This window comes from Hoplias malabaricus, chromosome 6 (assembly GCF_029633855.1).
Source record: "Hoplias malabaricus isolate fHopMal1 chromosome 6, fHopMal1.hap1, whole genome shotgun sequence".
In the NCBI taxonomy this organism is placed as follows: Eukaryota; Metazoa; Chordata; class Actinopteri; order Characiformes; family Erythrinidae; genus Hoplias; species Hoplias malabaricus.
Window position 1 is genome coordinate 7,638,455 of NC_089805.1, and position 19,378 is coordinate 7,657,832.

General features: G+C 43.1%; 1 protein-coding gene across 4 annotated transcripts in view; it reads right to left on the reverse strand.

The window, feature by feature from the left end:
- The window catches only part of dnm2a (dynamin 2a), a 57,655-nt gene that overhangs the window by 10,692 nt on the left and 27,585 nt on the right, over window positions 1-19,378 (reverse strand). For 3 of the 4 annotated variants that reach the window (XM_066674426.1, XM_066674429.1, XM_066674424.1), the window contains exons 13-20: window positions 16,453-16,504; window positions 15,470-15,481; window positions 10,931-11,041; window positions 6,971-7,080; window positions 6,751-6,862; window positions 5,010-5,174; window positions 3,165-3,388; window positions 877-1,110 (exon numbers count right to left, since the gene is read on the reverse strand). In XM_066674426.1, coding sequence (XP_066530523.1) covers window positions 877-1,110; window positions 3,165-3,388; window positions 5,010-5,174; window positions 6,751-6,862; window positions 6,971-7,080; window positions 10,931-11,041; window positions 15,470-15,481; window positions 16,453-16,504 — 1,020 coding nt within the window. The remainder of the gene's footprint in view (window positions 1-876; window positions 1,111-3,164; window positions 3,389-5,009; window positions 5,175-6,750; window positions 6,863-6,970; window positions 7,081-10,930; window positions 11,042-15,469; window positions 15,482-16,452; window positions 16,505-19,378) is intronic. The other variant, XM_066674425.1, reaches the window with a different exon arrangement.

A 19,378-nucleotide genomic window follows, 5' to 3' on the forward strand; every position in this document is an offset into this window, starting at 1 on the left:
AAGCAATAAGTAGATAGGAAATGCAGAAGATGAGAGCGCGAGGGGAAAAGAGCAGGAGGAGATGAAGAGATAGGCAGAGCAGAAAGACGAGAAACGGACCAGTCATCAGCGCAGAGAAAGGAAAAGAGGTAGAGGGAAGAGAGGAAGAGGTGAAGAGAGAGGGATGACGTAGCCGTGACGTTAGTGAGAACATGTTGAGAGAAACCTGAAACTGAAGAGAGCATGTAGAGCACGTTTAGTATAATCACCACCCACACACACGCACACAACAGCAACATCAGTGAATCCTGCAGTGAGATCACAGATCTGATGCAGCATTAACAGAGCACCTTGAGGTGGATTTACACTGCAGTGTTTCAGGGCGAAGCTGACATAAAACGGAAATCACAAATACTTGACTGAATACTTTGATGCTGAGTTCAAACAGTTAGTATTTGAAAGTGTACTGTGACGTGCCACATCAGATGTGGCTTTACTCACAGTCTACTAACTCACACAAGGTTGTATCTCATCTCTTCACGTGCAAACTCCTAACAGGACTGCCCCCTCTCTCTCACGCTCACTGTCGTTTGGCTCAGAGAAATGCGTGACGCTGGGAATCACACCAGCTTAAGATAGAAATGATTATCAGTTGGAGACTGCTTGATAATTCTTGTGATGATCTCAATCTGAACCCACCATTAAAACAGTGTGAGGCTGGGGGAAAAAACCTGGTGTAATCTCTAGAGTTAAGCCCTTCATTTGCACTATTTCTCAGTAACGCAGCCCAGTTTCAAACTGATGTTTACCCACAGAGGCGGCAAAAATCCTGTAACCAGAGTCCTGCTCTGAGGTGCTCGGTGAATGCTGAGGCCTGACAGATCACGGGGTCTTTACCTGGGCACTCCAGGGGGCACGCGGGCCGGGCGAGAGGGGATCTGAGGCGGCGCGCTGAAGGGGTCCTGACTGCTGTTACTGAAGGTGTTAACAGGCTGGGGGCGCGATGGGATGGGCGGTGCCCCAAAAGCAGGAGAGGGGTTTAGAGGAGGCGGTCCTGGGGTGGGGCCTCTGACGGCTGGAGGCCTGCTGGGGGGCGGAGCTGCATTGGGTGGTCTTCGTTGAGGAGTGGGGCTGTGACAGAAAGAGCAAAGTATGTAAGGCATCTTTCAGTCATTTGCATGATTCTGAAAATGGTGACCAGTTATTAATACGTGCAAAAAAGGCTACACTAAACACAAACACACCTTCCCAAAAAACCCTACACCAAACGATACTGAGCTAAACATATTTCCCACATTTTAATTCGCCAAGGACATTCTAGAGAGAGGCTTGTCATACCACAGTTTCTAAAACATGGGCGAAGGACATTAATATTGTGTCAACAACAGAAACTGCAAATCGTACAAACAAACAACAGAATGATCATTTATTAATCCCTTTCCATTTACTAATCCATTTCTGTAAACTGCTTCATACTGTTTATGTTTGCAGTGGGTCAGGAGCCTACGTTAATTTTTAAATAAATATTTATTTCCGTTATTATTGGGTTTTCTGTATTAGCATCACGATTACGATCATTAGTCCTGCGTTTTCATTCATTCGTTGTCTATGCCCGGTTACAGAGTCCAGGGTCGCGGAGGGTCCGGAGCCTACCCGGAATCACTGGTCTGAAGGACTCACCCTGGTCCAAGGCCCATCTAAAACATGACGTGCTTTATTGACGTACTCAGTCATGTCAATTAATGTACTTTGAACTGAATTGAATCGTCTATTTTTAAAGATAACAAAATGAAAAGTAGATTAGATGTGGACAAAATTGTAAAAATGTATTTCTGGCCAAAGAACTACACTAAAGAACCACTACAAATATGAGGGGAAATTTCCAGAACACAGCCAACAGGTTGTAGCAATGAAGATAGCATAATGCTAATTGGTGGGTTTATATATTATACAGGAGGTCCTCGGGTTACGTCAGTCCCGAGTTACGATGTTTCATGGTTATGACACATTTCCCATTTCCTGTATAAAGCCTTGTGTCAACTTAAGTGGTTTTACGTCGTAAACGTCGTAACGCAAACTTCGTGTGTGGTGTGCGCGGCGGAAGAATACACGGTTACGCAGCTCGGGACCGAGGAGGATAGGTTTTAGGTTACAGTATGTTATTTACGTACTATATTATTTACTGAAATCTTAGTGAATCAACTTACGAAGTTTCCGAGATATGAGCCGTCACTCGATTTTTTGCTGTGATCTGAGTTACGAGCGAGCGAGCGAGCTTACGCCACATGCCACTAGGTAGCCCATCAAGTGTTCAGTTCACTTGGTTATCTTGCCGTATCGCTGTTTTTTTGTAGCATTAAGTGTGTAGCAAGTAAGTTAAGCGAGAGCACGAAAAGTAAAACTCCCCCAGCATCCTCCGCCAATCTTCTCCAACTCCACCAGCATCATCTTCTGATCTTAAACGTAAATACACTTCATAGAACCAGTTTATTATATTTTCTTTTATTATGTTTTTATACATATATTATTTGTAATGTATATTTTTCTTATTTAAGAACACGTAAATAAAATCGTTGTAGATTTTAGGGGAGCTGGAACCGATTAAGGCGGCACGGTGGTGCACCAGCTCCAGGGACCTGGAGGTTGTGGGTTAGATTCCCGCTCCGGGTGACTGTCTGTGAGGAGTGTGGTGTGTTCTCCCTGTGTCTGCGTGGGTTTCCTCCGGGTGCTCCGGTTTTCCTCCTACAGTCTAAAAACACACGTTGGTAGGTGGATTGGCGACTCAAAAGTGTCCATAGGTGTGAGTGAATGTGTGTGTGTGTCTGTGTTGCCCTGTGAAGGACTGGCGCCCCCGCAAAGGTGTATTCCCGCCTTGCGCCCAATGATTCCAGGTAGGCTCTGGACCCACCGCGACCCTGAACTGGATAAGCGCTTACAGACAATGAATGAATGAATGGAACGGATTATTAGCATTTCAATTCATTTTGAAAATTGAGTTACGAGCTCGGTCACGGAACGAATTAAACTCGTAAGTCAAGGTATTACTGTATATATCATTAACATATCATTAACAAGAATACTTTGTACATCTTTGATCAGGTGTATTTGAGCTGAGGAGGAAACTGAGAAATGTTCGGGCCAAAAACATTTTACAGTGGTCTGGAAAATCAGGGCCTATAGCTGACCTGGCCTCCGGGATCCAGTTGTCGTTGACGGGCGGTGGGACAGGCACAGAGATGGTAGACGTGCTGATATCACCGATGATGCTAAGGGCCTCTTTTAGAGCGTGGTACATGCGCAGCATCTCATCCCTCCTCTGAGCCTGGTCAGCCGACTCCTCCATCAGACTGTTCTGGTCACCTGACGAGTACAGGTAGGCCAGCAGCTCTGAGTGGATGAAGTCCTTAGTCTAGAGAGACGGAGACAGAGACAGAGAAAGAGTAGGAGGAGCAATGAGGGAAGAAAGGGCAGGAGAGGATAGTGCATCTCTCTGTACAAGGTTCAAGTCGCTCTGGTTAAGATCGTCTGCCAAAAGCTGTGAATGCGAAACAGAGGAGTGAGAAGAGAAGATGAGATTGCTGGTATCATTCTGAGTCCCTACTGGTACTGGTTATTGAATCAACACTTTTTCTCTTTTGATCAGTGGTGTATACAAGCCCTGAATGCTGATATAAATGTTCCACTTACAATATTTATCCATCATATATGACTGTGCTTGTTAATGTTATTCCAACAGCATAGTTAAGAATCAGGCTGCTACTCGTACTGGAACCGGTTTCGGTTTCTCTGTACCAAGATCATTCGGAGATGCTGCAGAGCTGTTGGGAAACTAAGCTCCTGACTTCTCTCAGAAACATCACAATAAGAACAGAAGACCCAGATGAACGTAAACACTTGCCGTACCCTAAGAGGGCAGAGATGTTGGAAATGAACAAGCTTGCATTTTTTCCACGCCTTCCGCTTCTCATTCTGAAAGCCCACTCAGTCAAAACAAAACCAAGCCACTTACAGCAAGCTGATGTCAACAGCATGCTCGACAAAGACACAGCAAGTAATCTGATCACACTTCCCAAACACATGAAGGACGACTTTGTTTGAACTAAACACAAAAACAATGACTTGAACATGCAACTCTATAACCACAGGAAACGATGGCTTGTCGTATGCTAACAACGGTGCACCTCCTCTTAACCATCAGGACTTGGAAGGTTTTGGAAGAAGCTGAGACATTTTCTCCAACTGTGTGTGAGAAACCGAAGAGAAATGCTTTGTAGGACATCCATTGTCTCACTAAGAGTAGGTCAGCAACGGTTGTTATTTGCCAAAGTCGCCCAGTCTCTTAACAGTTTTTTTGCCAGCTTTTTGTCTGATTTGGCTGTTTTTTTTCCCTCTAGCCTGTTCTCGAATAACATCCACAACCTCATCCTCATCTATGTCTCACAAGGAGCTCCAAACGTCTCAGCTCAATCATGAAATTGAGTAATGCACAGACATTTTTGGTTGAAACTGAAATTCAGGTTACATTCAACCAAAAACTGAGAACTGAAAACTGAAAAATGCTGATTATAAATGAAAACGGCGAACACATGGAACAACTTAATAAACATTTCACAGCAAAGTCTGTGGACATTATGTGCCAAGAAAGCAAAAGGTAAACGACTACTGGGAACAACAGTCGCCCAAGGTAATAAATAAGAGAGGTGTTTATTTTATTCTCTATTCCACCTTAAAATGTGCAGCAGGTGTGTTCTGTCCCCTTCTGGGTTTCACCATTTCTGGGGTCTCTTCTGCAGTTCAGCACTATGCAACCCTACATTGGTGTCTATTAGATAACACCATAGAACTGGGCAGTTAGCATCCTCCTCACCACCCTCTCAGCTCGGTAGCATTGTGTGACCAGTGAGAACGTTGGGTTTTCTTGAAAACAAATCATGGCCTGTCACGAATGTTGTCAAAAGTGTAAAAGATTGGTTGGTTAAAAACCCACTCAGAAACCCCTAAGAATACGCACAGGACAGGTGCCCACTTACACTGTTGATCATCAGGTGCATGATGGTCTTGGGCATCAGGTCTCTGATGGACTTGTTGATGATGCCGATGTAAGAGTCCACCAGGTTCCGGATGGTCTCCACCTGCCTCTCCAGCTGAGGGTCCATGGAGAAGGTGTCCGTAGGAGCGGAGTCCTCTGCCTCCGTCTACACGCACACAAACACACAGCCCTCCTTAACCCTTTCGCTCAGAAATGGACAGATGACTAAATTAAGCCTTTAAGTAGTGTAACAAATAGCACACACGGTGAGTAAGAGGTGAAGTTTTTAGCTGTGCGTTTCCTCCTGTAGTGCAGTAACATTTTGGGCTAGTTTCAGCTCAGTGGCCTACTTTCAGATGTTCAGATTGTGAGTCAATACAAAACAGATTTGTTAAAAGCGTAGCAGTCTTTAAAGAAGAGGAATTGGACTTGTTTTGGATCACTATTTGTGTAACAGAAGGTTTTAGTGTTTGGGAATGAAGTGGTATGGTGTACTCTCTGTAAGCAAGGCTACTTTAAATGGCAGATGACTTAGGTCCTACATTAACTTAAATGGTCCAGGTTGCCTTGCTGCAATTGGTGCATGGGGAAAAATGTTTTAGTTATGTTGCTTTAAGCAACATGTTAGAACTGAAACTGGCATAGCACCCAACCTCCGCAGGCCAGTTATATACACTCTGTCCTTCAGGGGGCACCATAGCATAATGTGTACACTCTAAGAGTGATGCAATATTGCAAAGGGTCAGTACTTTATGTACAACTATATATCAAGTTTATACTTTCAAGTAATAATAATAACAAAAAATGTAAATATTTCTAAATCTGGCACTGTATGTATCATCAGACATTAATAATATTATAATAGTTGTTATTATTATTATTATTATTATGCTGCAGTCACAGCTCCAGGGACAGTCTGTGAGGAGTGTGGTGTGTTCTCCCTGTGTCTGCGTGGGTTTCCTCCGGGTGACTGTCTGTGAGGAGTGTGGTGTGTTCTCCCTGTGTCTGCGTGGGTTTCCTCCGGGTGACTGTCTGTGAGGAGTGTGGTGTGTTCTCCCTGTGTCTGCGTGGGTTTCCTCCGGGTGACTGTCTGTGAGGAGTGTGGTGTGTTCTCCCTGTGTCTGCGTGGGTTTCCTCCGGGTGACTGTCTGTGAGGAGTGTGGTGTGTTCTCCCTGTGTCTGCGTGGGTTTCCTCCGGGTGACTGTCTGTGAGGAGTGTGGTGTGTTCTCCCTGTGGGTTTCCTCCGGGTGTTCCGGTTTACTCCCACAGTCCAAAAACACACGTTGGTAGGTAAATTGGCAACTCAAAAGTGTCCTTAGGTAGGTGTGTGTGTGTGTGTGTGTGTGTGTGTGTGTGTGTGAATGTGTGTGTGTTGCCCTGTAAAGGACTGGCGCCCCCTCCAGGGTGTATCCCGCCTTGCGCCCAATGATTCCAGGTAGGCTCTGGACCCACCGTGACCCTGAACTGGATAAGTGCTTACAGATAATGGATGAATGAATTATTATTATTAATATGTTGTTGTTGTTTTTTTGTTAAACCACTTACATTTACGTTATCTTCCAAGCCACCTGTTACTAAGGCAGATGAACAGCTGAGGGCTGTGTAGCACAGAATGCTTACCCGGGCAGGGAAGCGAACCACAGCCAAGTTCATTTCAGTTAAGAGGCGAGGTTGATTAGTCCTGTGGTCATGGTAACAGTGTGTATATAGAGCAAATGCGTTTCCTGTGTAATAGTAGTACCTGGTCTTTCTCGGGGTAAACTCCTGCTCGAAGGAATGAAGCCTTCCAGCTGTCGACATCCTCCTGAGTGTCACAAGCCAGTTCGATCTGACGCAGGTCTTTATATACGTTCCTTCACGACGAGCAAACAGACACAAACACAGCCATTGCTCAGAATGGGGGGAAAAAAACAAATCACTCAAACCCACACATATGCGCACATCCAAAAGCACAAACTCACCTTTGTTCAGTGTTGAAGATGGCAAAGATGTGCTTGGTGGACATGAAACCCTTCTCCACGTCTCTCAGCTTCAGGTTATCCAGAGGAAGCATGTATTTCTTCTCTTTCTCCTATAGAGGCAGAAAGAGAAAAGAATTAAATATATTATAATGGAAAATAAAGTGAGAAGTGATGGCAATAGAGAAAGAAAATTGAAAGAAAAAAAGATTAAACAATGAGAAGAAGAAAAAAAACTAAAAAATAGAAAAACTGAGCACATAAAAGGGAGCAAGACAATAAGAAAAAAATGACAGTGGAAGGAAGAGTGAGAGGGGTTTATATCCATTTTTTACAGCTTTAGGAGGCACTCTGCTGCAGTGACACAGTGAAGAGCTCAGTCTGAACGACATCAACACATCATACAAAAGTACTGCTCCGATCAATGACAAACAGACGAGTTTAACCTCACAACAAACCAGACACACAACCCAAACACACACACACACAGCAGAGAGATCCACTGCAAGTGAACTGTTATAATAACAGACCACCAGTCTGCAGCAAGAGTGTGTGAGTCTGTGTGTGTGTGAGCGCACAAGAGCGGTGGGGGTTGCCAGCTCTCTGTTGAGGAGAAGCATCTGGAAACATTTATGTATGCACTACCACTGAGCATGAGCAAGAGAGAGAACGAGAAAAGGAGAGAAAGAGAAAAGAGAGTGAGAGAGAGAAGAGAGACAGAGAATGTGCAAGAAACTGAAAAGAGAAAGGGAAAAAAGAGAGTGAGAGAAAGAGAGAGAGATAGGCCACAAAAGGGAGAGCGAGCAAAAGTTGCGGTCTCAACAGTTACATCACTCAGAAGGACACACAACTTCCCTGCCCCCAACACCCCCCGAGTAACCCAGTCCGATTTCCTGCAAATTCCAAAGTCGGATCCTTGCTGGAACATTTTAGCCTGCCACGTCACTTCAGTCCCACCAGCAGACGAGTGGAACACTCGTTCTCTCACTGTCTCTCCATTTCTTTCTCTTCTCGCCGCAAAGAAGCGCTTTGGGTTTTTTTTTTATTATTAATATTATTTTGAAAAACTGTGGCAAGGGGCATAAAGCACGGGACAGTGTCGTGGGACATCGGTCCGAACCAAGACATCGTCCAGGCCCTGGACACGTACACTTCAACACGGTGAGCCCTGAGCTAGCCCATTTGGGTTTGTTTTGCGTATTGTAACTGCATTTGTTTACTTTTTGCATATCTGTTTTTTTATTATTCAAAAATAGCCTGCTGCTTTTACACTGGGTGAAGGTGTTATGATGGATGGACCAATAGAAATGCTTCAAAGTGCATGAAGAAAAAATGTATTCTATTAATATCCATTCAAAGTTAAGAAGGTTTTTCCGTTCTTTTCAGAAACTACATCGCTTCATCTGATAGTGGCCATACTTTAATATAAACAAACTCAGGTAAAATACATTTTAATGTGAAAGTTCTTTCTGCAGCATGTGGTTCCTCCACGTACAACCGCTGGTGGAGCAAACCCTCACATCTCCATTTTGTTTCATATGATGTATCCCGTTTTAAACCACATCAGTGCCCCAGGAGCTATATAAATAGTCTAAAGCGCCTTAGTATTAAGTGGTAAAATGGTACAATACATAAATATAATACTCAACTTAAAGTTTTTTGAAGATACAAGATATCGACAGCAATGACATTGTTCAAATCTGAGGAACAGACGTTAACTTTGTATTTCATTGGGGGTAGATTTCTCAAAGTGGAGCGGGGACTTACAGTAAAGCGGCGTAACTTGAGCCCAAAGCGAGGCTTATCCAATAAGGACTTAAAAACTATGCTGTATAACTTTGTTCTTTCTTTTGGACAGGACTTTCAGTCATTTGCAGCTCTTGTGATCTTCTGGAGACTGTTTTTCGCTCCCCCTATTGGACACACTTCAGCTTGGGCTCACGTTAACTGTTCGGGAGAATACCTCTCGACCGCTCTCCCTCTAAAGAAAGAAAAGTCGACTTTCAAGGATCATTTAAAGTCAAATTCATTCATAGCTGATGTGTTTGGAGGTTAAAAATCCATTGTGTTAATTTACTGAATCCAGTGTGTAAGAGTGAGGATGTGTGTGTGTGTGTGTGTAGAGCTTTATCTGTACGGCTGAGCTAAATGTTTGCTCTTTTCTCTGTGTCCAGGGCAGTGACCTGTGGTCCAGGCAGATCACTGTGTAGACCCCCTCCCCCCCGCCTGCCCAGTGTTCAGACTACCTGTTCATCATGCTGCAGCTGAACAGTAGTCCGCACATTGGTTAGGCTGGGCTGGGACACACACACAACACACTTGGACGATCTCACTCTCCTCTTGTCTCAAGGCGATCGTCTCCACCGTTTTCTGCTTCAACGTACAGGTATAGGCCAGGCATTCTGAGCCTAACTCTAAAACACCAAACCCTAGTGTGTTTATAAACCAATCTGTGAAGGATTCAGTGGCCAGATGGAGGATTTTTCCTTTTTTCTTTTTACTGTTTCTTCATAGCCTTGATGCAATAAAGTTTTTAAAATGTATGGAAACGTGCCACGGATATTCATTTTTATTCAACTACTGATGTCTCCCCTTTGACAGTGCACTACTCCGCTTTTGAGAATTTATTAGAAATGGAGGAAGGAAAGGACAAGAGAAATGGAAGAGGACAATAAAAAAATGCTAGTGGTTTCCAGCTAAAACACAGTGAAAACAACATGGGAAAGCCTCAATGAAAAAACTATAGTTAAGAGTGATCACAGTGAAGTTTATGGTCAGTGTTAGGAAGTTAACCCCTTACTGTGTGTGAAGACTGACCTAAAGTTAATACAATCTCGTTTTAAAGTGGAGAACATACTGAGAAGTGCCTGAACTCTCACTGTCCGAGTAGAAACGGTATGCTTTCTTTGGTTTTTCAGTCAGAAATTCTGGCTTAAAGGCTAAGCACTGTCAAACAAATAAATACAGTGGAATTTGAGTTCCTAACTTGTGTTTATCGATAGTCAGAAAACATTATTTCTTACTAATTGAAGGAATAAGGTTTAAAAGACCGTTAGTTCACCCCCCCCAAGGTGTTTGGAAACTCTAATAGGTGTCTTGCCTGTGATGTAGACGGTGGACAACAACTCTAGAAGCTGCACTTAATTTAATGCAAAATGATGAAAAGGTTTGTTGTTTTTGGCTGCAATAATTCAATGTACAGTGGGACATCTGTGCACAAATGGCCCAAAGATCCCAAAATATCCAGAAAATGGACTAAATTTGTCAACTTTAAACGGGCACTTTGGAAAGGACCATCCGCTCACTCCGTTATCTGTAGCTCATTTCACTGGCGCTTTTCCAACAATATGGGCATGTAAGGACACCAACGAAAGGTGTTCAAGAGCCTCTGTAACATGGAGGTAAACAGGGTAAGGACACTCACTTCGCCTGTTTTAGTTGGTGTTAGTTAACGTTAGCTTGACTCGCTAAACTCGGTGGCTCAGATTATACTCGGCTACGTAGCTGCATTACGGAGGTTTATGGTGTGGGGTGAATTCGAGTTCGACTTCGATCACATTTACAAGAATAACGGTACATCTACATTTGAGTTTAGCTTATTGCTAGGCTATTGTCATGAATAATGTTGGTTATTTAGCTAGATACTGTCATAACAGTCAGTCATAACGGTGTTTTACCGCGGCGTTGTTCAGCTGTTGTCCACCAGTGACGTCACGGCTGCGTTCAAGAATTTCCGTAGCGAGCTCGGGTTTTTCCGTCAATTTAATAAAATTGTCAGTTTTAAAGCAAATTAAGCTGCTGTTTTCATTTTAATTCATACTTATATATGTCAGTAACTACAATAATGTGAAATATTCATGGAGGTCCATTAACTGGTGCTTAGCCTTTAAGAAACTTAACTACAGAATGATACCCCTGCTGTTAACTGTAATGTTCGCCCAAGTTTCCGCTGGGATCTCTTACCTCTTCATCCTTGTACCAAGACAGTGACTCAGCGGTCAGAACAAACCAGTACTCTTTAGAGCCTCCTTTCATGATGCTGATGTTGATGGTCAGCCAGCCCTTACGGATCACCTGCAAACAGGAGAGCAGGGTGGGGAGAGTAGGGGCAGTGTGAAGGTCAGGAAACTGTGAACATATTCGGTTTCACAATAAATATGCTACAATTCTGTGCAGCTTTTTGTAAAAACCTATAACCTTCTAAACAAATACTTACCAGTAAAAGAGCTGTATACTAATAAGAACTCTGCTCAAGGAAGTGCTTGGGGACTTATGGGGACTTTACTGGTAAGAGGCTAAGCACTCTAGATATGCTTCTCTTATTATCTGATTACTAATATTCTTGTATACCTGCTGAAAGGAGTATTGCCAACATTTTATTTTCTGAAGTTATCAGATTATTTTGTGCATGTAAACGCAAATCAGCGACACACCTCTCAGTTCTGGCACTGCCGGTGTATAAACACTTAAAACCTAAGAGTGAAAACCTTCCCACACTTACCTACTCAAGACAGTGTGCATCGTTCAGATTCGGTTAAAACTGGGTTAAAACACAAATACTACTTTCATCTTACCCAAAACGTTGTCAATCAACCGAGAAATGTTTGGTGTCTGACGTTGGTTTATTTAAATCGGTGCCTCGTTTACTGCCATCGGTTCAAGTAAAAATGGCCAATTTTTGAAAACGTAACGTGCAACATAAATTATTCACGGAAGTCATTTGCATTAGTGTTTTTCTTATTAAGACGATTTTATCAGTGAAAGTATTTCTCATAAACATTGATAGGCCCAATCATAGCACCACTAGTGGAAACTACTACAGTTTTACACCATCTTCTAGATAACCATCAGCGCTAGAGACCACAGAAGTACCTTTTTTGGTTCAGATTACTAAGTATGGAGATAAAAAGACGTTGTTTTCCGGATGCTAACCTCAGTGTTTAGAGTAAAAGCAGAGAAGCAAACGTCAGAAATCAATCATGTCTCATCAGATCAACTATACACGAGGTGAGGGCTATATTTCTGACCACAGATTAGTTCAATAAAGTCTACCTTAAATAATGCTTTCACAGCAGTTCGGCTGTTCACACTAGTTACAAGGGTCAAAGAAAACGGCTCAGAAGTTAAAATCCTAATGAAAAATAGTAATAAATTAGGAACATGCAAAAGGGTCCATGTAAACAGGTTGCGTCCACACCAAACGGATCTCTAGAGGAGCAAAGGTCAGAGGTCGGCGGCGGTATGTTAGGGTCACAAACGGTCAGTGGTCAGTAAAAGCTAGGCTGCACATTTAGCTTAACTGGAAAGGGGAGAGTCAGTGGGGTTAACTGAGATCGGTCACACACTCTGGCGCAGGTTAGGAGGCCTAAAGCAAACCTATGGAGAGGAAGTTGGGGTGAGTTTATTACAGACTGAGGGTGCGAGCGGGAGATAGATAGAAAAGGAGTTACAGTGGTAAGCATTAGGCTCGAATATTACAGTGAATATAGAGAAGGAGGTTGAGGAAAGGGCAATTACTAAATGTAACTAAGCCCAGTGCAGTACAGCAGTGAGAAAAGGGAATACAAACTGGACAGATCAAAAAAAACAAAACATTTCTTCCATAGCGCCCCATAGGGGTCTGATGCAAACATGTGGAAGAATGCTCAATGCATTTGTGTATTCAGTTGCACCGAGTTAAAGCCTCTGAAACACTATAATAATATTCAAATGAGTTCATTTATTTTGGGCCAAAATAATTTTCTAAAGCCATTTTTGAATTCAGTGTGTTATAAAGTATTCAAACTAAATAAAGCTGGTGACATTTAAATGATTCACCAAATCAAATCAAACCACAGTGAAATGCACTGAATCATTTCCTCTGTGATCAAATAAAACGGAGTCCTGACTAATGTTACGTGACCGAATCATATCCAAAAGAATCTAATCAAATCTGAAAAAGTGAAGTGCACTGAATAATTTCCTAAAGAATCAAATAAACTGAATCACGATCAACATTACCTGACTGAATCGTTTCTAAAATAATCTAATATACTCGCATCATGGTGAATCACAGTGAATCATTTCCTAAAGAACAGAATAAAACATATTCACAGTCTGAATCCTTTAAATGAGACATTTAAAATAGAACCAAGTAAAATGTGTACAACGAACTGAACTACGGCCTAAAGAGACGAATAAAATGGAAGTGTGTTGGGACACATTGAATTGTATCAAAATGAATCATGGCAATGTTTGAGATTCACCCCCCTGGTGTTTAGCCAAGTTAATTCAAACCACAGTTACTGGAGCTGAAATGGACCACCACCTCTCCCTCCTTCTCTTTTCACTGTGCGCTCCAGAAGACAGAATGAGTCAGAGAAAGGAAAGAATCGGTGGTAAGACTGCGCCAACACAAACGAGGAACAGGAGCGAACCAGAACAGAAAGATCTAGTCGTTTGCCTTGGTGGGGAATTGCCTTTAAAACGAGGAGAAAAGGTGAGTAAAGGACAGAAGAGGAGAAGAGTGGAGGATGATTTAAAAAAAAGAAAAACGGGTTTCATATCTTTCACATGTTGTGGCGTGGACAGATGTGGAAGCTATGGTAGTGTTCCAGCACTACTCCATTTCTCTGAGCTCAGTGTTTTGAATCTTTTGCATTAAATTAAACTCAGAACCAAGGCCACAAAAGCCATAGGAGAGGAAATGTGGCTTGAAATTCACACAAAGGCTGGAAATCTAGTGCAGATGTTTGTGGTGGGCCTTGAGCTTGTGAACTGTTATATGTGGTATATCTCGTGTACTACCAGCTACATGTTCTGTGGGGTAACCAGTGAACATTGCAAAGTGCTGGAACATTCTGGAAGAAAATGTTTTGGTGAAACTAGGTTTCAATTATCAGACTCTTGGGTGTAGTCCCGAGTGATACTGGCTAACTATCAAATTCACAATCATATTGTTACACACCACAGTGGTGATATGCCATTCAGTGCACTGGTTAAAGATTAATCTACTGTGGTGTGATTGTGTACTTTCTGTGAACAAGATGCCCACAGATTATGCAAGAGTTCTTATTTTCCATCATCACAGAAATGACAATTAACAAACGACATATGGTGTGGACAGGACAAATAAACTAACTCCATGCTTTTGGCCTGTATCAGTCAAATTTCAGCCTCAGAAGTCATCTTCATAGGCCAAGTAATCCCAATTCTGGTGCTGGCATTCCCTGTTCCAGCACTGCCTGATCCAGTTTGTCAGCTCATTAACAAGCACTTCCTGAAGGTTCATGCCAGGACCACGATTGGGAAGTCGATCATATTTTGATTTGTAAAAAAAGTATGTGTGTGATGGTCAATGCAAAGCAAACACAATCTAATAACTTCATTGTTAACTTCATTCTTTTTGCAAAAAAGGCCACTACAATTTAAAGATCAATGACAAATAATCTTCAAATAAATCAAACCAAAGCAATCTCTCTTTATACGAGAAACAGCAGAAGGTTTTTCCCTGGGTTAGTGGAACAGGAAGGTCTGATTGTGCAAATGTTTATTAACTGTTGCTGTTAGTGATCATTTCGAGAGATCCCATCACTGACACCATCATACCATAACCAAGAAGAAGTGATTATACTCGACCCACATATGGAAGAAAACGCACGATTACGATTGCAAATAATTTCGAAAAGGCGTCAACCGACCGCTCACAAAATGAAGAGACATAAATACACACACAGAATGATTTATGAGTTAGGCTGGACCCTGATTGGTTCAGTTTTCCCTCCCAAGACGATGTCCCGGACGATTCCTCCACAAGGCAAACTCTGTGCCCCCTGGAGGAGCTGCCAGCACTCAGCCATGCAGCAGGACAACCAAGGCTTCACTTCTAATGCCAAATAAGCGGCATACAAGTTTTGAATACTCAGAAATTACAAGCCGTAAAGCCAGGGAACATTTATCCACCTGTGTGTAAGAGTAGGGGTGAACGATATTGGTGCAAATATCTAATTGGGGCCTTTTTATATCCCCTGGGTTATAAATCAAACTTGAAAACTGAAACTCAAATAAAAATAACCATAAATGTGTAATTATAACTGGATGCATATCGCATTATCAGATGTTAGTAACAAACTCTGATCTGTTGAATTATGTAAATTACTTGAATTGAAGAATACACAGCTCAGAAAACTTAGTGCTGTTACCAATTACAGGTAACAGCAAAGAGGAGAAGAAATTCCAACAAAATTCCTCCCAGATATTTATGGACCAGTGTCCGAGAGACCAATGACTATACCTTCTCCATTTCACATTCTGTCAGGCCAAATCGCTGTGGGGTAGAAAACAAAACATCAGCTTTTAACAATCCCTCAACCATTGCATGAGGAGGTGCTTTCCTGAGTGTGCACCTAATGTTTAATAAGCTCCCTAAGCGACTGGCTGGTGGTCTTAGCCTCAGTTCTCCTGACTGGCTGAGCCCTGGCGAGCCCAGACTGGGCAGGGGCGTTGTTTATGTGGGGTACTTACCAGTATTTCGCCCTGCAGTGATGGGGAAAGGGAGAGGGAGAGGAAGCGTTTGAGGTCAGTTGGAGGGGGAGGAGGGGGGAGTGGGATAAGTTCAGGGAAGAGGGAGGGTGAAAAATAAATTAAATAAAATAATTTAAAAAACAAGCAAAGCAGGGAAGGGGGGGAAGACAGAAAGAAGAGGAAAGGAAGAAAGGCATTCCAGATGTGGAGAATTGAGAGATGTTGAGGAAAGTAGATGTTGGGGTGGGGTTAAAAGGAGAGAAGATAGAAGAACAGGTACAGAGGAGGAAGAGAGATAAACATATACAGAGAGAGACAGAGAGAGAGCAACAGAACATAGTGACATGCAATTAGATTAACTTGCAGTACAATAAATCAGATTTTTATCATAATTCCTGCTTCATCGCCAGTCGGAATCCATGCATATTGTAAATTAACAAAGTCTAAAAAAAGAAAACAAGCTCAAGTTAATTGAGGAATAACACGAGGCAAATAAAAATAACACAGATTACTGGTTGGGTTGATAGCTGTGCTGATATTCATGCCTGGCGAGCACTGCGTGCATGTTGTAATGCAGTAGTAGAAGCACAGTTTTGTTAAGATGAGCAGGGTAAAGGGGGGCAGGGGCAAAGGGAGCAGTTCTGCTCTTATTATTGTGGCCTTATTAAATGGCCTGTGTAAGCTGTGTCACTAACATAATGCTTATTAACACAGCACATGTTTAAACATGCTTAAACCAGGGAGCTGTTACACACTGGGGGCGACACCTTCATTAGTATATGGAGGGGTGTTGGGGCTGAGGTCTTCTAAATGAAGCGCAGGTCATGGATCTTTATTAGTTAGGGTACGAAAAGGTACACAAATACAGGATCCGTTTTGCAGTATAAGAGGATTTGATGGAGTACAGGGTTTAAAATATATATACATAAATAAATAAATAAAAGAGGAACAAATGGAGAAAAATGAATGAAGGGATTCGGTACCTGGTTTGGAATAGCCCTTTTCTTGTTCAGTTGTGTGTTTCTCTGCTGAGCACTGTGGAGAGACGAGGAGAGAAATGGGGAACAGGAAAAAAAATATTTTATTATTTAACAGATATAAATCTGTCAAACTGGAAAAAAAAAGAAGACATGGTATGCACAGGTTTGGGAGAAAACCATATAGTAAAAGTGGTATAATAATGGATATAAAAAATGTATATCATGATATATTTCTTAATTTTGGTCGATACGATATAATTCCGTTATCGATATGAACTTTATAAAACTACCAAGAACAAACATGACATTTCCATCAAACAAACTAATAATTTTACTAATATTTTAAACAAGATTTAAAACTGGGTGTGCGGAACTGCCCTGTAGTGAACTTCACTCAGTGACATATTTTGTAAATAATGTATACTGAAATATTAAAATTCATATAACTGCTATTGGGCGGCACAGTGGTGCAGCAGGTAGTGTCGCAATCACACAGCTCCAGGGACCTGGAGGTTGTGGGTTCGATTCCCGCTCCGGGTGACTGTGAGGAGTTGGTGTGTTCTCCCAGTGTCTGCGTGGGTTTCCTCCGGGTGACTGTCTGTGAGGAGTTGGTGTGTTCTCCCTGTGTCTGCGTGGGTTTCCTTCAGGTGACTGTCTGTGAGGAGTGTGGTGTGTTCTCCCTGTGTCAGCGTGGGTTTCCTCCGGGTGACTGTCTGTGAGGAGTGTGGTGTGTTCTCCCTGTGTCAGCTTGGGTTTCCTCCGGGTGACTGTCTGTGAGGAGTGTGGTGTGTTCTCCCTGTGTCAGCGTGGGTTTCCTCCGGGTGACTGTCTGTGAGGAGTGTGGTGTGTTCTCCCTGTGTCTGCGTGGGTTTCCTCCGGATGACTGTCTGTGAGGAGTGTGGAGTGTTCTCCCAGTGTCTGCGTGGGTTTCCTCCGGATGACTGTCTGTGAGGAGTGTGGTGTGTTCTCCCCGCGTCTGCGTGGGTTTCCTTTGGGTGACTGTCTGTGAGGAGTGTGGTGTGTTCTCCCCGCGTCTGCGTGGGTTTCCTTTGGGTGACTGTCTGTGAGGAGTGTGGTGTGTTCTCCCCGCGTCTGCGTGGGTTTCCTCCGGGTGACTGTGTGAGGAGTGTGGTGTGTTCTCCCTGTGTCTGCGTGGTTTTCCTCCGGGTGACTGTCTGTGAGGAGTGTGGTGTGTTCTCCCTGTGTCTGCGTGGGTTTCCTCCGGGTGACTGTCTGTGAGGAGTGTGGTGTGTTGTCCCTGTGTCTGCGTGGGTTCCCTCCAGGTGACTGTCTGTAAGGAGTGTGGTGTGTTCTCCCTGTGTCTGTGTGGGTTTCCTCCGGGTGACTGTTTGTGAGGAGTGTGGTGTGTTCTCCCTGTGTCTGCGTGGGTTTCCTCCGGGTGCTCCGGTTTCCTCCTACAGTCCAAAAACACACGTTGGTAGGTGGATTGGCGACTCAAATGTGTACGTAGGTGTGAATGTGTGTGTGTGTGTGTGTCTGTGTTGCCCTATGAAGGACTGGCGCCCCCTCCAGGGTGTGTTCCCGCCTTGCACCCAATGATTCCAGGTAGGCTCTGGACCCACCGCAACCCTGAACTGGATAAAGCGATTACAGATAATGAGTGAATGAATGAATGAATATAATTGCTATTGAAACATTTTATACTGTGATAAATATTGATATTGAATTATTGTCCAGCACTAAATAGTGGCTAACAGCACTATCAACAAAACAGACCAGGGGGAGAAATACCACCTCATACAAAGAAGAGTCCTTGGGTAAGAATCCTAATGTTGCATAATTCATTCATTCATTCCTCTCCTTAAACTGCTTCATCCTGATCAGTTTTGCCACGAGTCTGGAGCCTACCCAGAATCACTGGGCATAAGGCAGGGCATCATACACTCACCCAGTCACTCACACCTGTGAACACATTTGCATTGCTAATCCACCTGCAAATATTTGTTTTTGGACTATAGGACACCTGGAGAAAACCCACACAGTCACAGGCAGAACACTAACTCTAACAATGTATCAGCTACAAGTCATTAATAATATTTACTTAAAGGCCCATCACTTAATATTACTATTTACCCTTTGCATTAACAAGGCTTTCTCCAATTTTGCTGCAAATAAGCTGCATACCATAAAGTGATTCAAATTTGAAACCAGGTTTGAAAAAAAGACAGACAGAGATAGGCAACAAGAAACGGGAAACCAAGATATAAATGAAGGAAGTACCAAAAACATAAGCCAATAACTAGTGTTCCTTTTCTCCTACTTTTCAAAGGAATACGACCACAACCGTTTGTAGCTTGAGCTAAAGCGTCGCTGAGGGAATTTATAGCCGCGAACCATTAGCATCTACCAAACCCTAGTGACCAGCGGTGGAGGTCTTGGTCACATGACTCAGGCTGAAGGGGGAGTGTGTGTGGGTGTGCATCTGCTCTCCCACCTGTTGCTGCTGAACCCAGGAAGGGTACCGTCATCCAGCCTTCGGTGGTCAAGACTGAAAGGTGACGGCATGAGAACCGTTAGCATGACTAGCGTGACAGAAATGGCACTCACCACATGCGCATGGGGCCACATGCACAGCGAGCGGGGTCAAACGGGCTCCAGGGGTCACACCCACACTGGCACAATACCAACCAAATGCCACTGAGCTTCTTGTACTGTACATGCGAACAGAAACTTCTGCTGATGCTTTATACTGACTAGGCCATGTATTTGGAGTCAAAGCTAGCATTTAACTTGAATCTTTAGAAAATATTCTGAATTTGTGTCTCAATAAATTGTTTAGGTGTAGAGTCTTCAGATGTGGTTTGATGTGAAATATGTCAGTCAGACTGCTCACACCGGTCCCTAACAGAACGTTGCATAGTAGGTAGGGTGACCAGACGTCCTCTTTTACCCGGACATGTCCTCTTTT